This window comes from Bombina bombina, chromosome 6 (assembly GCF_027579735.1).
Source record: "Bombina bombina isolate aBomBom1 chromosome 6, aBomBom1.pri, whole genome shotgun sequence".
NCBI lineage: Eukaryota > Metazoa > Chordata > Amphibia > Anura > Bombinatoridae > Bombina > Bombina bombina.
The window spans coordinates 188,072,525-188,091,545 of NC_069504.1; the positions used below are offsets into that span (position 1 = coordinate 188,072,525).

The 19,021-nt window shown below is 38.5% G+C and overlaps 1 protein-coding gene across 2 annotated transcripts in view; it reads right to left on the reverse strand.

The window, feature by feature from the left end:
- LOC128662764 (uncharacterized) overlaps window positions 1–13,252 on the reverse strand; it is a 107,215-nt gene extending 93,963 nt beyond the window's left edge. Inside the window, exon 1 of one of the 2 annotated variants that reach the window (XR_008402809.1) lies at window positions 13,185–13,252. Coding sequence is in view for 1 of the 2 variants with exons in the window: in XM_053716705.1 (XP_053572680.1) it covers window positions 13,185–13,200 (16 nt within the window). In the remaining variant the exon portion in view is untranslated. The remainder of the gene's footprint in view (window positions 1–13,184) is intronic. The other variant, XM_053716705.1, reaches the window with a different exon arrangement.
- Between the last annotated feature and the right edge of the window lie 5,769 nt (window positions 13,253–19,021).

Consider the following 19,021-nt stretch of genomic DNA (forward strand, 5'->3'; position numbering starts at 1 on the left):
TTCAGGTGTGCTTTGTTTGTAATTAGTATGTGTGCAATGTGTATTAGTTGTTTGAATTTGCGCATGCTCATATTGAATTAATATTTGTGGAATGTGTAGAATGCGATGATGTCATAGTGATCATTTTACATAACATTGTCCAAAAGTATTATGTGTAACTATAAATGTTGATTTGTGATTGTGTAGTATTTGTGAAATGTTGTAAATATTTGTTTGTACTAATATTCCGTAATCTTGAATGTGAATGTTTTGTTTGTGTATGAGTGTGCAATTGTTTTTTCGTGTTGATTTGTTCTGTGTTGCAGGATCGTAAGGTATATCTGTATTCCTCGTTTAGTGTAAAAAAAAAAAAAATTCCGATTGTGAATGTGTAATGCGTATGTGCTATGTTGCGTGATTGTTGTTAGTACATTTGCTGTGTGTTTTTGTTGTGCATTATGTGGTATACGTAATATGACAGAGCAGTGCATATTTCTCGAGAGATCGAGTGTTAGCTGAACAATGTGTGCTTCTTTGATTTCTCATTGATCTCTATGGGAGAATGTTTAACGCGGCCGTGATTACGCGTATAAAATAAATGCAGTAGTTGTGTTATCACAACGCGTTAGGAGGTTGTTTTGAGATTCGTAATACCTACGTTAAGAAAAGTGCGCAAAGGAAATAAAATATGCGTAACTAACGCACCCCTCCTAACGCAAAACTCGTAATCTAGGCAATTGTTTTTTTACAATATTTAAATTTATTGCATGTAAAAGCACCATATCTGGTTTGGCATGATCTGAAAACCAAAATAATACAATGGACTTCTATTACATGAACTTATACTGGATCTTAAAGATACTCAAACTGTAAAGCATCTACCCGCTCCCTTGCAACATTGCATCTGCATAGAAGATATTCAAACGAGATTGCACCCTTGTGATCAGACCACTTTGGGCTTTTATCGCACTGATCCCTTTTGCATTGTGATCATTTTGAAAACCTGCTTACAAATTCGGATGGTAAGCACAAAAAAATATTGGTTGTAAATTGCCAATATATTGTGATCAACTCTATCATTAGCTAAATGAATCACAAGTGTACAATTTCACCTGGTGTACCTTAATCACCCAAAGACTATCTGTATCATCTCTCAATGGTTGGGCTCTCCACCTGACACTTAGGGCTCCATGTACTAAGCCGTCAGCGAGCTACCCGCAACAAATCTCGCGTCAAAACTCGCAAACTGATATGTACAAAGCCGTCAATTATGTTAAAACTCGCATTTTTTTAAAATTGCGAGCGTACTTATCCGCCAAACTTCGCTACCTCTCCATTTTTCACTGTAATTAGACACATTTGACCACCAACTCGCCAAAAACGAATGTACTAAAAAATCTATTTGTCGCGTCAATCTCCGCCCCCACCTCGTTATTTTTGCCTCGCCACCTTTTAGGTGGCGGGCAATGTACAAAACAATAGGAAAGTCACTGTAGACGCCAGTCTAGACATATATAAAAGGCAGTAATATCAGCATTGGACCCTGGGCACTAACAGCATCACTGATCATTTGCCAGATCTGCTTCCTCCTAGAAAAATTTGTCTGTTTGACACGACATCCAAACAAATAATCATAAGAGTCAATAATCATGTCAATCAAAAGGACGTTTTGCTGATGAGAAAAGTGAGGATTCTTGGATTTTGAAGCGGTTTCAGATCCAGATGAAGCCATATCGAATTTGTAAATAAAGATCACAAAAAAGAGCACTCTGTAATTACTCTCCAAAAATTTTGGAACAATAACAAAGTTGTTTAGAAAAGTTGTACATTTATAGGAGTAAAATTCTATTCCCGCGACTACTATGACGTTCATGACACCTTACATGTCACGTGTTAACAATTGGCCAGACAATTCAACTGAAAGTTAAGTACATCAGCTTAGTCGCGGCGAGCGAGGCGTCAAATTGATCAATATTCCGCCACTGCTCGCGGTGGGCTAGACGTGTCTATTTATTGTGGGATTATTAGTACATAGCAACAGCGGACACCATTTTGCCCGCGGCGAGTAACGGTGAGTTTAGTCGCATCTAAAATGATGGATGAATTGACGGCTTAGTACATGGAGCCCTTACTTCTGATTACTCTGGCTATGATATATGCAATGAATGTCCAAGAGGTATCAAAAAAGCTTTAAAACTCAAAGTATATTAGAGACCTCATTAAAATTGGCAACACCAATAGCAGTTATCTGACACAAATTGTGTCCACACTCACAGCACTATCTTTTTATTGCATCTCCTTATGGTGATAAACGTTTGGAACTGCCTGAGCCCATCTTTGTTTGACAAAATGTACTGAAATCTTATAGAGAAATAATAGAGATGTAGCCATATAATTTGCTTCTTTATTAAATGCTGTAGAAATAGAACACCTTAGCACAGCCTGTTCAAGGTTTCTTTAACACAGCAAAATAAGTTTTGTAAATTAACTTTAATCTGCAACTTTTCCCATATTGTTTTTTTTTCTTTACAGTCATCTATATCAGTTATTAATACTTTAACTTTATATGAATGGTAATATCGCTCTTCTTCATTTTTCTGATTATGTGTATATATATATATGTATATATATATTTATATATATATATATATATATATATATATATATATATATATATATATATATATATATATATATATATAAATAAACATTTATGTATGAGAGTTAAGATGTCTGTGCTGTATCTGGACTATTTCATACTAATATATAAGTTATGCCATGGGACAAAATGAAATGCATTGTGCTGTAGCTCATTGTAATGTAATTAAAGATGACAGCTATCCCCTTTGGAAATAAAAAATAATATTTCTGAAGCATAAAACTTGGGACATAAGGTGGCTGCATTTATTCTATAACACCTGCCAAAGAAAATAACTAAATAGTAATTTAATATTAGTTTAGAGTTTGTCATATAAATTTATGTGCACATCTACTTGAAAATGGAAATTATTATTTTAACCTCTGGTGTGTGTTCATATAATGTCCCTTGGCGGTATTTAAAGCAAGTATGAGGTGTATGTATAAAATGGAAGGCTAAAGCACTATACTTGCTTCATCAATAGCATGCTATCAGAAAATTCCATTAACATTCTAAACTGTCTACTGAGACAGAATATATATATATATATATATATATATATATATATATACTGTATGTCATTTTGCAAAAATTGCACATATATATGTATGTGTGTGTGTGTATAAACACTAAATTATGATGTGCATATATATATTTTAGCAAAGCACAGTAAATGTTTGTTTTAAATTTGCAATGCATTTGTATGAAGCAATATATAGAACATGTATATGAGAAAATATATGTATATATACGAAAATTGTATAATGAATATGATATTAGCCCCTCCTTGTGTGTGTGTGCTCGCAGATCTGAACGACATGTAGTATAAAGCTCCTTTTTATACAGCCATTCAGAAGGATTGCTCCCTAACCTATAGCAACCTGTCCTTCAGTAGGAATACTACCTTTAAAATATTGAAAAAGATATAGGGGTCAATTTATCAAAGGCTTCGCAAGCCTTTCGACCCACTACGGCTGCAGGTTCTCACACCGTATTTAACAAACGGCGGTCATCAGACCGCTGCTTCCCTAATCTTTCGCCACATCTAAAGTGGTGAAATTCAATCTCCGCGGTCTAGTCCGACCAGGGAGATTGACAGCTCCTGTCTGCGTGTGATTGGCTGTGCGCGTGCAGGGGGCGGGATTGCTCACAAGTGCAAAATAGCCCTCGTGTGCAATGCTGAATCCCTCAGGGGAATTCAGCCCACCAGAGGCGAGCTGCAGTGGACAGGGGTGCGCATGTACCAAAATACCATTAGATATATGTAGAAATATGTATTTATGAATAAATAGAACATATTGTTCTATATGCAGAACATTGGAATGTGAATTCATATTTTCATGTTGGGTTATGGCAAATGAGAAAATGCGATTTGGGTTTGGGCGAGAGTGAGTTTTTTTTCTCTATTGACTTCTATGGCAAAATACATGAACACACATGCGATATTCTAACTTTGGATTTTTACACTTGTTGGGTTAGTGGAAGAGTGAAAACAGTTCCATGAGCACAACCCGACAAACGCAAAAATCTTACTTCTAGTCCAATTAACGCTCAAGCAGAAGTGTTAATTTGCACTCCACTTGCAATCTGGCACTAAGTAAGAGCTTCTTTTTATATTTTATATCCTTTTAATTTTCAGGGTTAAATACAGTAAATGGGGCAAAATAAATAATGAAAAGTGCTTTACTATGCATAATTTTTTTGGTATCTTAAAGTGTTAAATGTCCCTTTTTTAAAATGAAAATAGTGGACTACAAAGTTGTGTACAAATAACATACTTTTGTCATTCATTAAATAACAACTTCTCCTTTTCAACATTGCAGTTGCAAATCCTAGCAATTTATTTACATAATTTAACATCAGTCCTAAATAGAGTACTTCCCTGCATGGTATTTACAATCAAGTGGCTCTTTGATATCTGCAGTATACCAAACAGTTGCATACTGGCTATTTTAATTAATTTATTTTGTCGTGAAATGGTATGTATAATGCTCAGAAACTATTTGGTAATAGAGCAACATTTTAGACTCAGAACTAATAATCAGCAAGGATGATTATAATTATTTTATGACACAGACCTTTTAAGTGTTTATACTTTGCCATCTTCATAAGTTGACTAAATCTAATGAATAAAGACCTAAAGCTAAATGCAAAATTTTAGCAAATATTCTCAACTCATAATGAATGGCAAATAGCCTCAACTCCCTAATCAAGACTTGCTGTGACCTGGTAACTTGTATTTCTGCATAATATTATAAAAATGATCGTTGCAAGTGTATAAAAGAACAGTAAATATATGACTTAGATATTTTGCTAAAAAGTCATTGGTAATGCTTAAAATAACTGTTCATAGTGTTTGGCAAGATTTGTTTTAAAAAAGAAGAGGAAATATATTTATGTTTGTGATATAATGTAACAAAATCAATACTGTAGATTGATTGGAAATAATGGGGTATATTCCAATATTTTCATTTTTGCTGTATAACATTTTCATTTTCACTATGTTTTGAATTAATGAAAACATGCATGTTAATTTCCAAAGAAAGTCCCTTCATATAGGTTAAGCCACTTGAATAAAATGTACAAAATAGTATATTAAAAAAAGTGCACATTTCTAAATGTTTAGAAAAAGGCAGAGAGCGCAAAATATTTTAAAATGAAACTAGCACATATAATAATGTGAACAATGAAGGTAGTGAAATATATAATCCTTATTTGGATAAAGTGGATGAGTTAAAAAAATAGTAAATAAGTGGAAAAACTATTAATAATATAATAATAATAAAATAGGTGATAATACAAAATGTTTTTTAAAAATGTGATAATATAGATATATAAAAAGTCCTTGAGTCAGCTCCTCCTCTTGCAGATTAGGCTTGCAAAGGTGTTCTAAAAAGAATATAAAGAAGAGCGCTTCATAGTGCAGTTATCTTATTGCTGAAAGTGATAAATATGTATGTGGGCTTCAGACAAATTCTTACTCACAAATTGAAATGCACTGTGGACAAGTGCAGTAAAAACAGGCTGGATATTACAGTCTCCAACTGACTGATGTGGATGCTGGCTTCTTCCAATCAGAAGATATCGGATTCTTGGATATGTTAATGTGACATGCCTTATGAAACAGCCAGTTTGTGCTGAGAAATAGTGATGTCGCGAACCTAAAAATTTGGGTTCGCGAATTGCGAACGCGAACTCCCGCAAAAGTTTGCGAACCGGCGAACCGGGCGAACCCCCATTGACTTCAATGGGCAGGCAAATTTTAAAACCCACAGGGACTCTTTCTGGCCACAATAGTGATGGGAAAGTTGTTTCAAGGGGACTAACACCTGGACTGTGGCGTGCCGGAGGGGGATCCATGGCAAAACTCCCATGGAAAATTACATAGTTGATGCAGAGTCTGGTTTTAATCCATAAAGGGCATAAATAACCTAACATTCCTAAATTGTTTGGAATAACGTGCTTTAAAACATCAGGTATGATGTTGTATCGATCAGGTAGTGTAAGGGTTACGCCCGCTTCACAGTGACAGACCAAACTCCCGCAGCGGGTGCAACATCATCATCATCATCACACCGTACGTCCATGTGTGTAATGCTGCCTGACTGAGACATATCCCTGTTATCTACATCCTCTGGCAATAATGGTTGTGCATCACTCATTTCTTCCAACTGATGTGTAAATAACTCCTCTGACAGATCAAGTGAAGCGGCTGTGGTGCTAGTGTTGGTGGTGGCGGCAGGCGGGCGAGTGGTAACTTGAGAGGTGCTGCCCGAAGATAAGCTGGAGGAGGATGGTGCGTCAAGGTTTGGAGCGGAATCTATAGAAGATTGGGTGTCCTGTGTTAAAAAGTCAACTATGTCCTCAGAACTTTTCGAGTTCATGGTACGTGACCTCTGAACACTGGGCATTATTCTAGGGCCAAAGGGAATCACAGCACCACGACCACGACGGCACCTGCCTGTCATTTTTTTTTAAATGTACACATACACTACTATTAAACAAGATATGAGTGGTGCCACTGGGCAAGTGGGCACAGTATACGCTGTGAGCCTGACACAAAAAAGCAGACTGATGTTTCACAGTCCAAAAAGTTTTTATTTTTTTAAATGTACACTTACACTACTATTAAACAAGATATGAGTGGTGGCACTGGGCAAGTGGGCACAGTATACGCTGTGAGCCTGACACAAAAAAGCAGACTGATGTTTCACAGTCCAAAAAGTTTTGTTTTTTTTAAATGTACACTTACACTACTATTAAACAAGATATGAGTGGTGGCACTGGGCAAGTGGGCACAGTATACGCTGTGAGCCTGACACAAAAAAGCAGACTGATGTTTCACAGTCCAAAAAGTTATGTTTTTTTTAAATGTACACTTACACTACTATTAAACAAGATATGAGTGGTGGCACTGGGCAAGTGGGCACAGTATACGCTGTGAGCCTGGCACACATGCTGGCAGGCAGGCAACTGCAATTAGATTACACAAGCAGACTGATGTTTCACAGTCAAAAAAGTTTTTTTTTTTAAATTTACACTACTGTTACACCAGATATGAGTGGTGGCACTGGGCAAGTGGGCACAGTATATGCTGTGAGCCTGGCACACACGCTGGCAGGCAGGCAACTGAAATTAGATTACACTAGTAGACTGATGTTTCACAGTTTTTTTTTTTTTAAATTTACACTACTGTTACACCAGATATGAGTGGTGGCACTGGGCAAGTGGGCCTGGCACACACGCTGGCAGGCAGGCAACTGCAATTAGATTACACAAGCAGACTGATGTTTCACAGTCAAAAAAGTTTGTTTTTTAAAATTTACACTACTGTTACAGCAGATATGAGTGGTGGCACTGGGCAAGTGGGCCTGGCACACATGCTGGCAGGCAGGCAACTGCAATTAGATTACACTAGCAGACTGATGTTTCACAGTCAAAAAAGTTTTTTTTTTTTTAAATTTACACTACTGTTACACCAGATATGAGTGGTGGCACTAGTTGGCAAGTGGGCCTGGAACACACGCTGGCAGGCAGGCAACTGCAATTAGATTACACTAGCAGACTGATGTTTCACAGTCAAAAAAGTTTTTTTTTTTAATTTACACTACTGTTACACCAGATATGAGTGGTGGCACTGGGCAAGTGGGCCTGGCACACATGCTGGCAGGCAGGCAACTGCAATTAGATTACACTAGCAGACTGATGTTTCAGTCAAAAAAGTTTTTTTTTTTTTAATTTACACTACTGTTACACCAGATATGAGTGGTGGCACTGGGCAAGTGGCTTGGCAGGCAGGCAACTGCAATTAGATTACACAGGAAAAAGATAAAAAAAATAAAAAATGATGTTCTAGCCCTAAAAAGGGCTTTTTGGGGTGCTGTCCTTACAGCAGAGATCAGATGAGTCCTTCAGGACTGTAATGGACACTGAATACACTAGCCTAGCTATCAATTTCCCTATTAAATCAGCAGCAGCTACACTGTCCCTCCTCTCACTAACAATGCAGCTTCCGAATGAATCTAAAATGGCTGCTGTCCAGGAGCTGGGAGGGTCTGGGAGGGTTTGTCTGCTGCTGATTGGCTGGAATGTGTCTGCAGACTGTGAGATACCGGGTCAAAGTTTACTCAATGATGATGAATAGGGGGCGGATCAAACATTGCATATGTTATCCCGCCACGGCGAACGCGAACATGCTATGTTCGCCAGGAACTATTCGCCGGCGAACTATTCGCAACATCATTACTGAGAAACACGTTGCATGCTTTTATTCATTTTAGATGTTTTTACAACATTAAATGTGTTATTTTAAGTAGTTCACTGAGTCTGTACTACTTATGCACATTTTTTTGGGGAGTGCACCACATCTTTATGCTGATCTGCTGATATTTGGAACACCAACCCAGGGAGACATTTTCTGATTAGACAGCTGGTGTCTATTATATCCAGCCTGCCTTGTTTGCACAGACTTCACGTGCAAACACAAATGTGAGTAGCCATTTTATACACTACTGTTTGGAGGAGAAACATCTCGTAGAAGTGTTTGACTGCACTATGGGAAGCCCTGTGTCTTTTATATATTAAAGGGTTAACGTATCCAAGAATACAATATCTTCTGATTGGAAGAAGCCAGCATCCACATCAGTCAGCTGGAGACTGTAATACCCAGCCTGCTTTTACTGCACTTGTCCACAGTGCATTTCACTTTGTGAGTAAGAATTTGGCTGAAGCTCACATACATATTTATCACTTTCAGCACTGAGATAACTGCACTATGAGGTGTTTTTCTTTATATTCTTTTTAGAACAAATTAGTATATGTAACAAGCATTGTTGTGTTCTTTTCAGAGACCAACATAGAAGCGAAATGATGTGACAATTAGGCAACTTTTCTAAAAATGTTATGCTACTATATCCTCTATAAGGCAAGCAAACATACAAATAAATCTAATGCAAAACAAAATGTATTACAGTGATAGATTCTTAATGGAAGTGAACAATAATATTAATCAATCAATAAAAAGTGACCAGACCCTTAACACAATATATACAAACCACATCAGAACTCTACAATTTTCAGGTGAATTTAGAGTGGATGGATAACAGCAGTTTTGACAGAAATATTCAGGTTGGTTCCTCAAGAAAAGGATAACCATAGCGTGAAATTATAACATTCAATGATATACAGCAATACAGCTGGGCAATCCTACTCACATGTTACAGAGCTTCAATAGCTCTAAGAATTGTGCTTTATAAGTTAACCCTGGGTAATGCAGGATACACTGTAGTCTCTGGTGCAGGTTACAAAGTTTTTATTAAAAGATTACAAAAGAAACATTTCACTTAGGGTATAAGTGTACAGTCAGCAACACATTAGTGTGAGTGTGAGTCTGTATACACAGGACTGCTTTCTCCGCTTGAGTGTTAATTGTGCTAGAAGTAAGCTTTAAGCACTCGTTGGGTTGCGCTTGTTTTATGAGTTGAAAGTAAACGTTTTCGCTCACGCACTAACCTGAAGAGCGCAATAAACCAAACTTAGAATATTGTGTGTGCGTTTACATATTCCCCCCTAGAAGTAAATGGAGCAAACCTGATTGCATTTTCTCATGTGCTCTAACTCGGAAATAAGAAAATTTCACATGCCACGTTCTCCACACAAAAGAATATGCTCCATTTATTCATAAATACATATTTTGACACATATCTGATGTTTATATACTGTACATGATTATTTATAGCAATAGATATTTACAGATATAGGAATATATATTTAGACATACTTAGAACATATTCTGCTATGTGCAGAACATGGGAATGATAAATACACAGTTAAAATCTTTATTAAAAATGAATATTGCATAAATATGCTTTTACATGTTTTCATCTACTTAACTGCAAAGGGCTTCAATGAATATATATATATATATATATATATATATATATATATATATATATATATATATATATATATATGTATATATATATATATATATATATATATATATATATATACAGGGAGTGCAGAATTATTAGGCAAATGAGTATTTTGACCACATCATCCTCTTTATGCATGTTGTCTTACTCCAAGCTGTATAGGCTCGAAAGCCTACTACCAATTAAGCATATTAGGTGATGTGCATCTCTGTAATGAGAAGGGGTGTGGTCTAATGACATCAACACCCTATATCAGGTGTGCATAATTATTAGTCAACTTCCTTTCCTTTGGCAAAATGGGTCAAAAGAAGGACTTGACAGGCTCAGAAAAGTAAAAAATAGTGAGATATCTTGCAGAGGGATGCAGCACTCTTAAAATTGCAAAGCTTCTGAAGCGTGATCATCGAACAATCAAGCGTTTCATTCAAAATAGTCAACAGGGTCGCAAGAAGCGTGTGGAAAAACCAAGGCGCAAAATAACTGCCCATGAACTGAGAAAAGTCAAGCGTGCAGCTGCCAAGATGCCACTTGCCACCAGTTTGGCCATATTTCAGAGCTGCAACATCACTGGAGTGCCCAAAAGCACAAGGTGTGCAATACTCAGACACATGGCCAAGGTAAGAAAGGTTGAAAGACGACCACCACTGAACAAGACACACAAGCTGAAACGTCAAGACTGGGCCAAGAAATATCTCAAGACTGATTTTTCTAAGGTTTTATGGACTGATGAAATGAGAGTGAGTCTTGATGGGCCAGATGGATGGGCCCGTGGCTGGATTGGTAAAGGGCAGAGAGCTCCAGTCCGACTCAGACGCCAGCAAGGTGGAGTACTGGTTTGGGCTGGTATCATCAAAGATGAGCTTGTGGGGCCTTTTCGGGTTGAGGATGGAGTCAAGCTCAACTCCCAGTCCTACTGCCAGTTTCTGGAAGACACCTTCTTCAAGCAGTGGTACAGGAAGAAGTCTGCATCCTTCAAGAAAAACATGATTTTCATGCAGGACAATGCTCCATCACACACGTCCAAGTACTCCACAGTGTGGCTGGCAAGAAAGGGTATAAAAGAAGAAAATCTAATGACATGGCCTCCTTGTTCACATGATCTGAACCCCATTGAGAACCTGTGGTCCATCATCAAATGTGAGATTTACATGGAGGGAAAACAGTACACCTCTCTGAACAGTGTCTGGGAGGCTGTGGTTGCTGCTGCACGCAATGTTGATGGTGAACAGATCAAAACACTGACAGAATCCATGGATGGCAGGCTTTTGAGTGTCCTTGCAAAGAAAGGTGGCTATATTGGTCACTGATTTGTTTTTGTTTTGTTTTTGAATGTCAGAAATGTATATTTGTGAATGTTGAGATGTTATATTGGTTTCACTGGTAAAAATAAATAATTGAAATGGGTATATATTTGTTTTTTGTTAAGTTGCCTAATAATTATGCACAGTAATAGTCACCTGCACACACAGATATCCCCCTAAAATAGCTATAACTAAAAACAAACTAAAAACTATTTAGAAAACTATTCAGCTTTGATATTAATTAGTTTTTTGGGTTCATTGAGAACATGGTTGTTGTTCAATAATAAAATTAATCCTCAAAAATACAACTTGCCTAATAATTCTGCACTCCCTGTATATATATATATATATATATATATATATATATATATATATATATATATATATATATATATATATATATGTTTGTGTGTACAATTGTATTTATGTGTTTATATGTGTATATATGTCTGTAAATACATATATACACATATAAATATATATATATATATATATATATATATATATATATATATATATATATATATATATATATATATATATATAAGGTGGCTGTGTGTATGGAGGGCACTCATAGGACTTGTAGAATAGGTAAAAGTATGTAATCTTTATTTTCCAAAATTAGTAGTACATCAAGCAAATGTCGACATTTCGGCCCATTCTAGGGCCTTCTTCAAGACAAATTTTTATCTATAAGATACAAAAAGCATAATCAAGAAAAAAACAACAAAAACCTCAAATAAACCCCAGTGACAACCCTCCACCATCAATGACAGCATTATACCACCGTCAAACTGAACATTATATATCCTGCCCACCAGCGGATATAACTCCATAATTTGAAAACCAGGGAAAAGAAACAAAGACTAAAAAAAGAGGAAATGGAGATCAAAGTGCAAAGACAAACAATAAATGAGATAACATATCAAGACATCACAGTGCCAAAGGGTATTAGGGTAGTATATCCCCAGCATGGGGACCAGTGCTGACAGAGAAAGATATTCATATTCAAAATGAGGTAGAAATGGTTATCCAGACAGGAATCACCAAACAATGTACTGTGCCAGTGGGGACCTAGGTCACCAATAATATACTAACAATGTCTATCACTTATATGCATCCATTCACAGTAAGATAGAGCATATCTGAACAGCATAACAGGACAAAGCTTAAAAGATAGTATATTCCAAAAATGTGAGGTATAGCAAGTGGAAACGGACACTCTTAAAATAAACACAGTGTTATTAATAATCCGACTAGCAAATCACCATGGTATACATTGTAATGGTGGGGGTCTAACCCCATAGCATAGTATGATACTATCTAACAGCCAAGTTGTTTAATCTAAAAGAATCACAACAGAGACCTGCCGAGTACCAGGCTTGTATTGTATCACAGAGTGTCATGCAGCAGTGACTAACAAATAGTGGACCATAGAAGACGCTGGAGTAGCCATAAAGGGACATAAATGTAAATGGAGAATATCGAGCAGCAACCAATTCAAGCCATATATACACTAGATGCAGGCAGGAGCACCATAACTCAGGACTAACAAATCAAACAGCAGAGGTCCATAGACCTGGGGTAACCGTGGCAGAGCTACAGCCCAAGTGGAACAGGACTGTTACATGCCAAACCTGCGTATCTGCCACTATCTGCACACCTTACACATACAAAACAGAAAGATAGAGTGCCGACTACAAAACCAACTACCGGAACTGTATAGCAAAGCCCACCCGGCTGCGTGGGTCAAAGGATGCACTGTGTGTCGCTAGATGAGTACAAACAGCTAATCTGGCACTTTAAACATATGAGGAGCTAAAGTAAGCTTACCATCATCAGTGCACATAGCACACAAAAACTCCAACGGCTCCCAGTAACTGGAAACGGGTATACCGGAGCCGGAAATACGGAGTGCTTAAAAGGGGAACTCCCCTCACCGCTGGCCAATCCTAGGCATGCTGTCACACACACCCACCAAGAACAGCAGCTGGTGCACACCAAGCTAAACAGGCTGCAGCGGTCAGACACCCGCATGCCACACCGCAGGGATCTAGACCCAGAGTGACCGCTCAACCTACTATATTAAGTACCAAAGTGTGACTAGTTCAACAGATGCTAAAACAGCTAGAGTGTGGTGCCATGAGTTTAGAACCGCATATTCACTCCTCATAGTAACCAAGCAAGCAATTACCAATCAATTACAGCAACAATAATACTGTCATGAAAAAAATGCTGGATACAACCAGCATAGCACAATTATACTCCGTCAGGGACTCAGTTACACTGTAGCCCCAGCATACCACAGGGGCTACTCAAATACAGAGATGTACAGTAGGGTGCAAGGGGCATACCCATGATAACTCAGAGTAAGTTCAGGTAACAAACATACCCTAATACATAAGAAATATGCTATCACATCATATATGGCCAACCATGCCAAAGACTCTCAGGGGCAAGGCAAAAGAAAGACTAGTAACACAAGGCAATGTTCCTAACCGTAAGAAAGGACATATCCCCATGGCCCCAGGAACAGGGGGCCACACATTGGTTACATTTAATGTCCACACCCACCAGCGCATGACCCTGTGCCCACGACCACCCTGGTCCCACAATGTTAGTATATCACCAAAGGCAAGAGATTAAGGACCCTACATAGGAAAGAAGATGTTGACAGAAGAGTATGAATGCATGAAACAGATTCAAGACAAATACATGAACAAGAGATCAAAAAAATGGGGCATAGTCAATGCTGGCATTTAGCCCATTGGGTGCCAGAGTGTTCAATCTATGTATCCACAGAGCCTCGCATTTCAGCAGTTCCACATTCCTGTTACCTCCCCGTTTGAGGGGGCCAACTCTATCGATCAGCATAGCTCTAATTGCTGAGATCGGATGTCTCGACTCCAGAAAGTGTCTCGCTACGGGCTGATCTGAGTGTCCATCTTTAAGGGCTGCCCTGATGGCGCTCTTATGATTAGCCAACCTCTCACGGAAAGAGGTGGTGGTCTTGCCAATATAGTACAGGCCACATGGGCAGGAAAGAAAGTAGATTACATGATCAGAAGTACAAGTTAAGCAGTGTCTAATCCAGTAATTCTTAGTGGTGGCCGGGTGATGACATTTCTCCTCAGTCAGGAGGGTACTGCAGGTCATGCAGCTACCAAATTTGTACCATCCATTCTTGGTGGTGTGGAGCCAGGTTTTCTCCTTGTGCCATGAGTCTGTTTTTGCTAACAAAGATCTCAGGCTATGGCTGCTCTTGTGGACTATCCTCGGCGGTGGTTTGTCCCTAAATGGTAATGTTCTATCACCACTGATCAGAGGCCAGTTTTTCTTAATAACCTCACATACTATGGTGGTTGCTGGGGTATAGTCAGTCACAAAGTTTATTTGACATTCAACACTGGTGTTAATAGGTTTGGGTTTCCTCAGCATAATGGTGCTTCGTTCTTATTGTAATACCTCATCCAACGTGTTCTGTAACATGGACGGACTGTAGCCCCTCTGGAGGAACTTCATTCTCATTTCCTCCAGTTGGCTTATCATCTTACTGTGCTCCGAGTTGTTGCGCATAACCCGCAAGAATTGGGATTTAACAATGCCCTTCTTCAGTGGTAGTGGATGAAAACTGTGAAATTGAAGTAGGGTGTTCCTGTCAGTGGGTTTTGAGTATAACGTGGTTTTTAATAGGCATTCCTCCGCCTCACCAGACTTATAAATGCATAAGTCAAGGAAATGGATAGTCTCCGAGCTGACTTCACTCTTGAACTTAACAGCACTCTCTGAAGTGTTGAGGATGTTGATCCAAACTTCAAGCTCACTGGCTGATCCCCCCCAGATAACAAAGAGGTCGTCTATGTACCTTCGGTAAAGCAGAACATTCGGATCATCTAGGTTGAAGACGTACTTATCCTCAAACCACGCCATGAATAAGTTAGCGTACGACAGGGCTAGACTGGACCCCATGGCCGTACCCACTTACTGAAGATAGAAACTCTCTTCAAATCTGAAGTAGTTATGGGTAAGGCAGAGCAATAACCAGTCCAGTAATACTTTGATGGGAGGTCCCATGTAGGCCTCGTAGCTAGTCAGTGCTTGTCTTACAGCCTCTACACAAAGATCATGAGGGATTATGGTGTAGAGGCTGTTGACATCCAGGGTGATAAGGAGACAATGTGCAGGGAACCTTCTATCATGGAGTAGATTAATTAGTTTGGTGTTTGGTGTTTCTCACACTCTCCTGTAAGTGAAAATCAATGTATTTAGCCAAATTTTGGAAGAGTGACCCCACAGCAGAAACTATGGTGCGGCCTGGTGGTTTGGTGAGGTCTTTATGGATCTTAGGGATCGTGTAAATGATGGGGTATCTGGGGTATTCAGGCAGTAAGAAATCAAAAAGGGATTGCTCAATATGTCCATTGTTTAATGCAAAAGTTAGGCAGTCTTCCAGTTTCCTCTTATACACAGAGGTAGGGTTCATCGTCAATCTTTTATAAGTATTTACATCCCCAAGCTGTTGTAGCAGCTCCTGCCTGTAGTACTGGTGATCCAGTATGATGATTGCCCCTCCCTTATCCACTGGTCTGATAGTTATGGTATCATCCTTTTTGAGTCTCTGAAGGGCAGCCCACTCCGAATTGTCCAGATTAGTTTTTTGTTTCTTCTTGTCCATCAGTTCATTCGTGATCTCACAAGAACAGACATTGGTGAAGGTTTTAATGGTAGGATGGGTGTTCTTGGGCTTGAATCCAGATCTTACAGAGAATCTCCCATCCCCCATCAGAGGTGGAGAATTCTTGAAGTGATTTTTAACTTTGAGGGTTCTTTGTAACGGATGTATGTCAACAAGGTTGTTGAATAATTCAACCTTTGGGGTCGGGACATAGCTCAGGCCCTTACTAAGTAAATTGAGTTTGTGGTTATCTAATAGTCTACTGCTGATGTTTATTACAACGTTCTCCGACCTGGTTAAGTTTTTCGCGGCTTTTTTCCAGTGGCCGCTTCATCTAATGTATGGCCTGTGTCTTGTCCTGGAGGATTGTCGTTTTTTGCCGGTAGTGGTGGCTTTCTTTGGGATCTTGTTTGGATCTTGGTTTGTTGTCTAAGTGTGGTGGTATTACTTGCCCCTGACTCTGCTCCACTGGATTCCCCGCCACTTGTGTCAATGGTATTAGCTAGAGGAGTGGGTTTGCGGTCATTCCTTCTACATCTAAAGGAAGGGGTGGTACCTGATAGCCATTGAGATACCCTTTTCTCACGGTAATCAGTCTCAACCATCGCTATTTTCTTGTTCTTGAAATTAATCAGATCTTTGCGGTATTTGTCAATTTGGGTGGCTAATTTATTAAGCCAGTCATCACTATCATCATTCCTTAGTACATACTCCTTGTCCCTCTGTGTAGTATCTAGTTCTTCGACCACTTCCTCTATAAAAAGTAAGATCCAGTCAAATGAGCACTTATTGGCAATTCGACACCACTTACGACAAAATTCTGTGTTACTCCTGCCAATGGTCGGAGAATTCTTGACCCTGAATCCACGGGGTATCATCTTTCTTTTGAAATAGTCCGTTAGGTAGCTTGCATGGAGTCGATAATCCACTTCTTTTCTTTTTAAGTTTAATAGTTTATAGTATACGTTAATTAGTACTTCATCCACAGTGTCTGACTCACAGAGCTGCAGAATTCTTATGGCATCCTCGTCTGTAAAAGCGAAGATGGCTTCCTCCTCCCTCGCCACCATCTCTTGACCGGACAACTGGGTGGCATAAAGTTGATCCTCCATAATAGATGGTGTAAGTGTGATGTTGTAGAAAAGAAGATAAGGTAGGGAGATCTTCAGGGGCTTAGTGTTAGGTTTTTTAAGGGGTGTTTGGGTTAGATTAGGGGTATATGGGTGGTGGGTTGTAATGTTGGGGGGGTATTGTATGTTTATTTAAATGCAAAAGAGCTGTTTTCTTTGGGGCATGCCACCCAAAAGGCCCTTTTAAGGGCTGGTAAGGTAAAAGAGCTGTTAACTTTTTATTTGGAATAGGGTAGGGCATTTTTTTATTTTGGGGGGCTTTGTTATTTTTTAGGGGGCTTAGAGTAGGTGTTATTAGTTTAAAATTCTTGTAATTTTTTTTATTTTTTGTAATTTAGTGTTTGTTTTTTTGTAATTTAGTTTAGTTGATTTAATTGTAGATAATAGTAGATAGTTTAGTTAATTAATTTATTGATAGTGTAGTGTTAGGTTTAATTGTAACTTAGGTTAGGATTTATTTTACAGGTAATTTTGTAATTATTTTAACTAGGTAGCTATTAAATAGTTATTAACTATTTAATAGCTATTGTACCTAGTTAAAATAAATACAAAGTTGCCTGTAAAATAAATATAAATCCTAAAATAGCTACAATATAATTATTATTTATATTGTAGCTATATTGGGGTTTATTTTACAGGTAAGTATTTTGCTTTAAATAGGATTAATTTATTTAATAAGAGTTAATTTATTTTGTTAGATAAAAATTATATTTAACTTAGGGGGGTGTTAGGGTTAGGGTTAGACTTAGCTTTAGGTTAATACATTTATTATAGTAGCGTCAAGGTCCGTTCGGCAGATTAGGGGTTAATACTTGAAGTTAGGTGTCGGATATGTTAGGGAGGGCAGATTAGGGGTTAATACTATTTATTATAGGGTTTTTTAGGCAGGAGTGAGGCGGGAGTGAGGCGGTTTAGGGGTTAATACATTTATTATAGTTTTTGCGAGGTCCGGTCGGCAGATTAGGGGTTAATAAGTGTAGGTAGGTAGCGGCGACATTGGGGGGGGGCAGATTAGGGGGTAATAAATATAATATAGGGGTCGGAGATGTTAGGGGCAGCAGATTAGGGGTACATAGGGATAATGTAGGTTGCGGCGGTGTGCGGTCGGCAGATTAGGGGTTAAGAATAAAATGCAGGGGTCAGCGATAGCGGGGGCGGCAGATTAGGGGTTAATAAGTGTAAGGTTAGGGGTGTTTAGACTCGGGGTACATGTTAGGGTGTTAGGTGCAGACTTAGGAAGTGTTTCCCCATAGGAAACAATGGGGCTGCGTTAGGAGCTGAACGCTACTTTTTTGAAGGTGTTAGGTTTTTTTTCAGCTCAAACTGCCCCATTGTTTCCTATGGGGGACATCGTGCACGAGCACGTTTTTGAAGCTGGCCGCGTCCATAAGCAACGCTGGTATTGAGAGTTGAAGTGGCGGTAAATTATGCTCTACGCTCCCTTTTTGGAGCCTAACGCAGCCCTTCAGAGAACTCTAAATACCAGCGTTGTTTAAAAGGTGGGGGGGGGGAAACACGCGTAGCTAATGCACCCCTTCTAACGCAAAACTCTAAATATAGGTGCTAATTAATTATTACAACATACCTTTCTACAAATCCAGCCACAGGGGTATGATTCAAACTATGTTTGGTCTCTTAGTTATAATATGGTTATCTACTAAACATTCATTAAAGGGACACTGAACCCAATTTTTTTCTTTTGTGATTCAGATAGAGCATGCATTTTTTTAGCAACTTTCTAATTTACTCCTTTTATCAAATTGTCTTCTTTTTTTTTTTCTCCTTTTTTTATTATTTATTTTCTTTTTATTTATATTGATATCTCCATCAAATTAACAAAAACAAACCACATAAGGTCAATAATA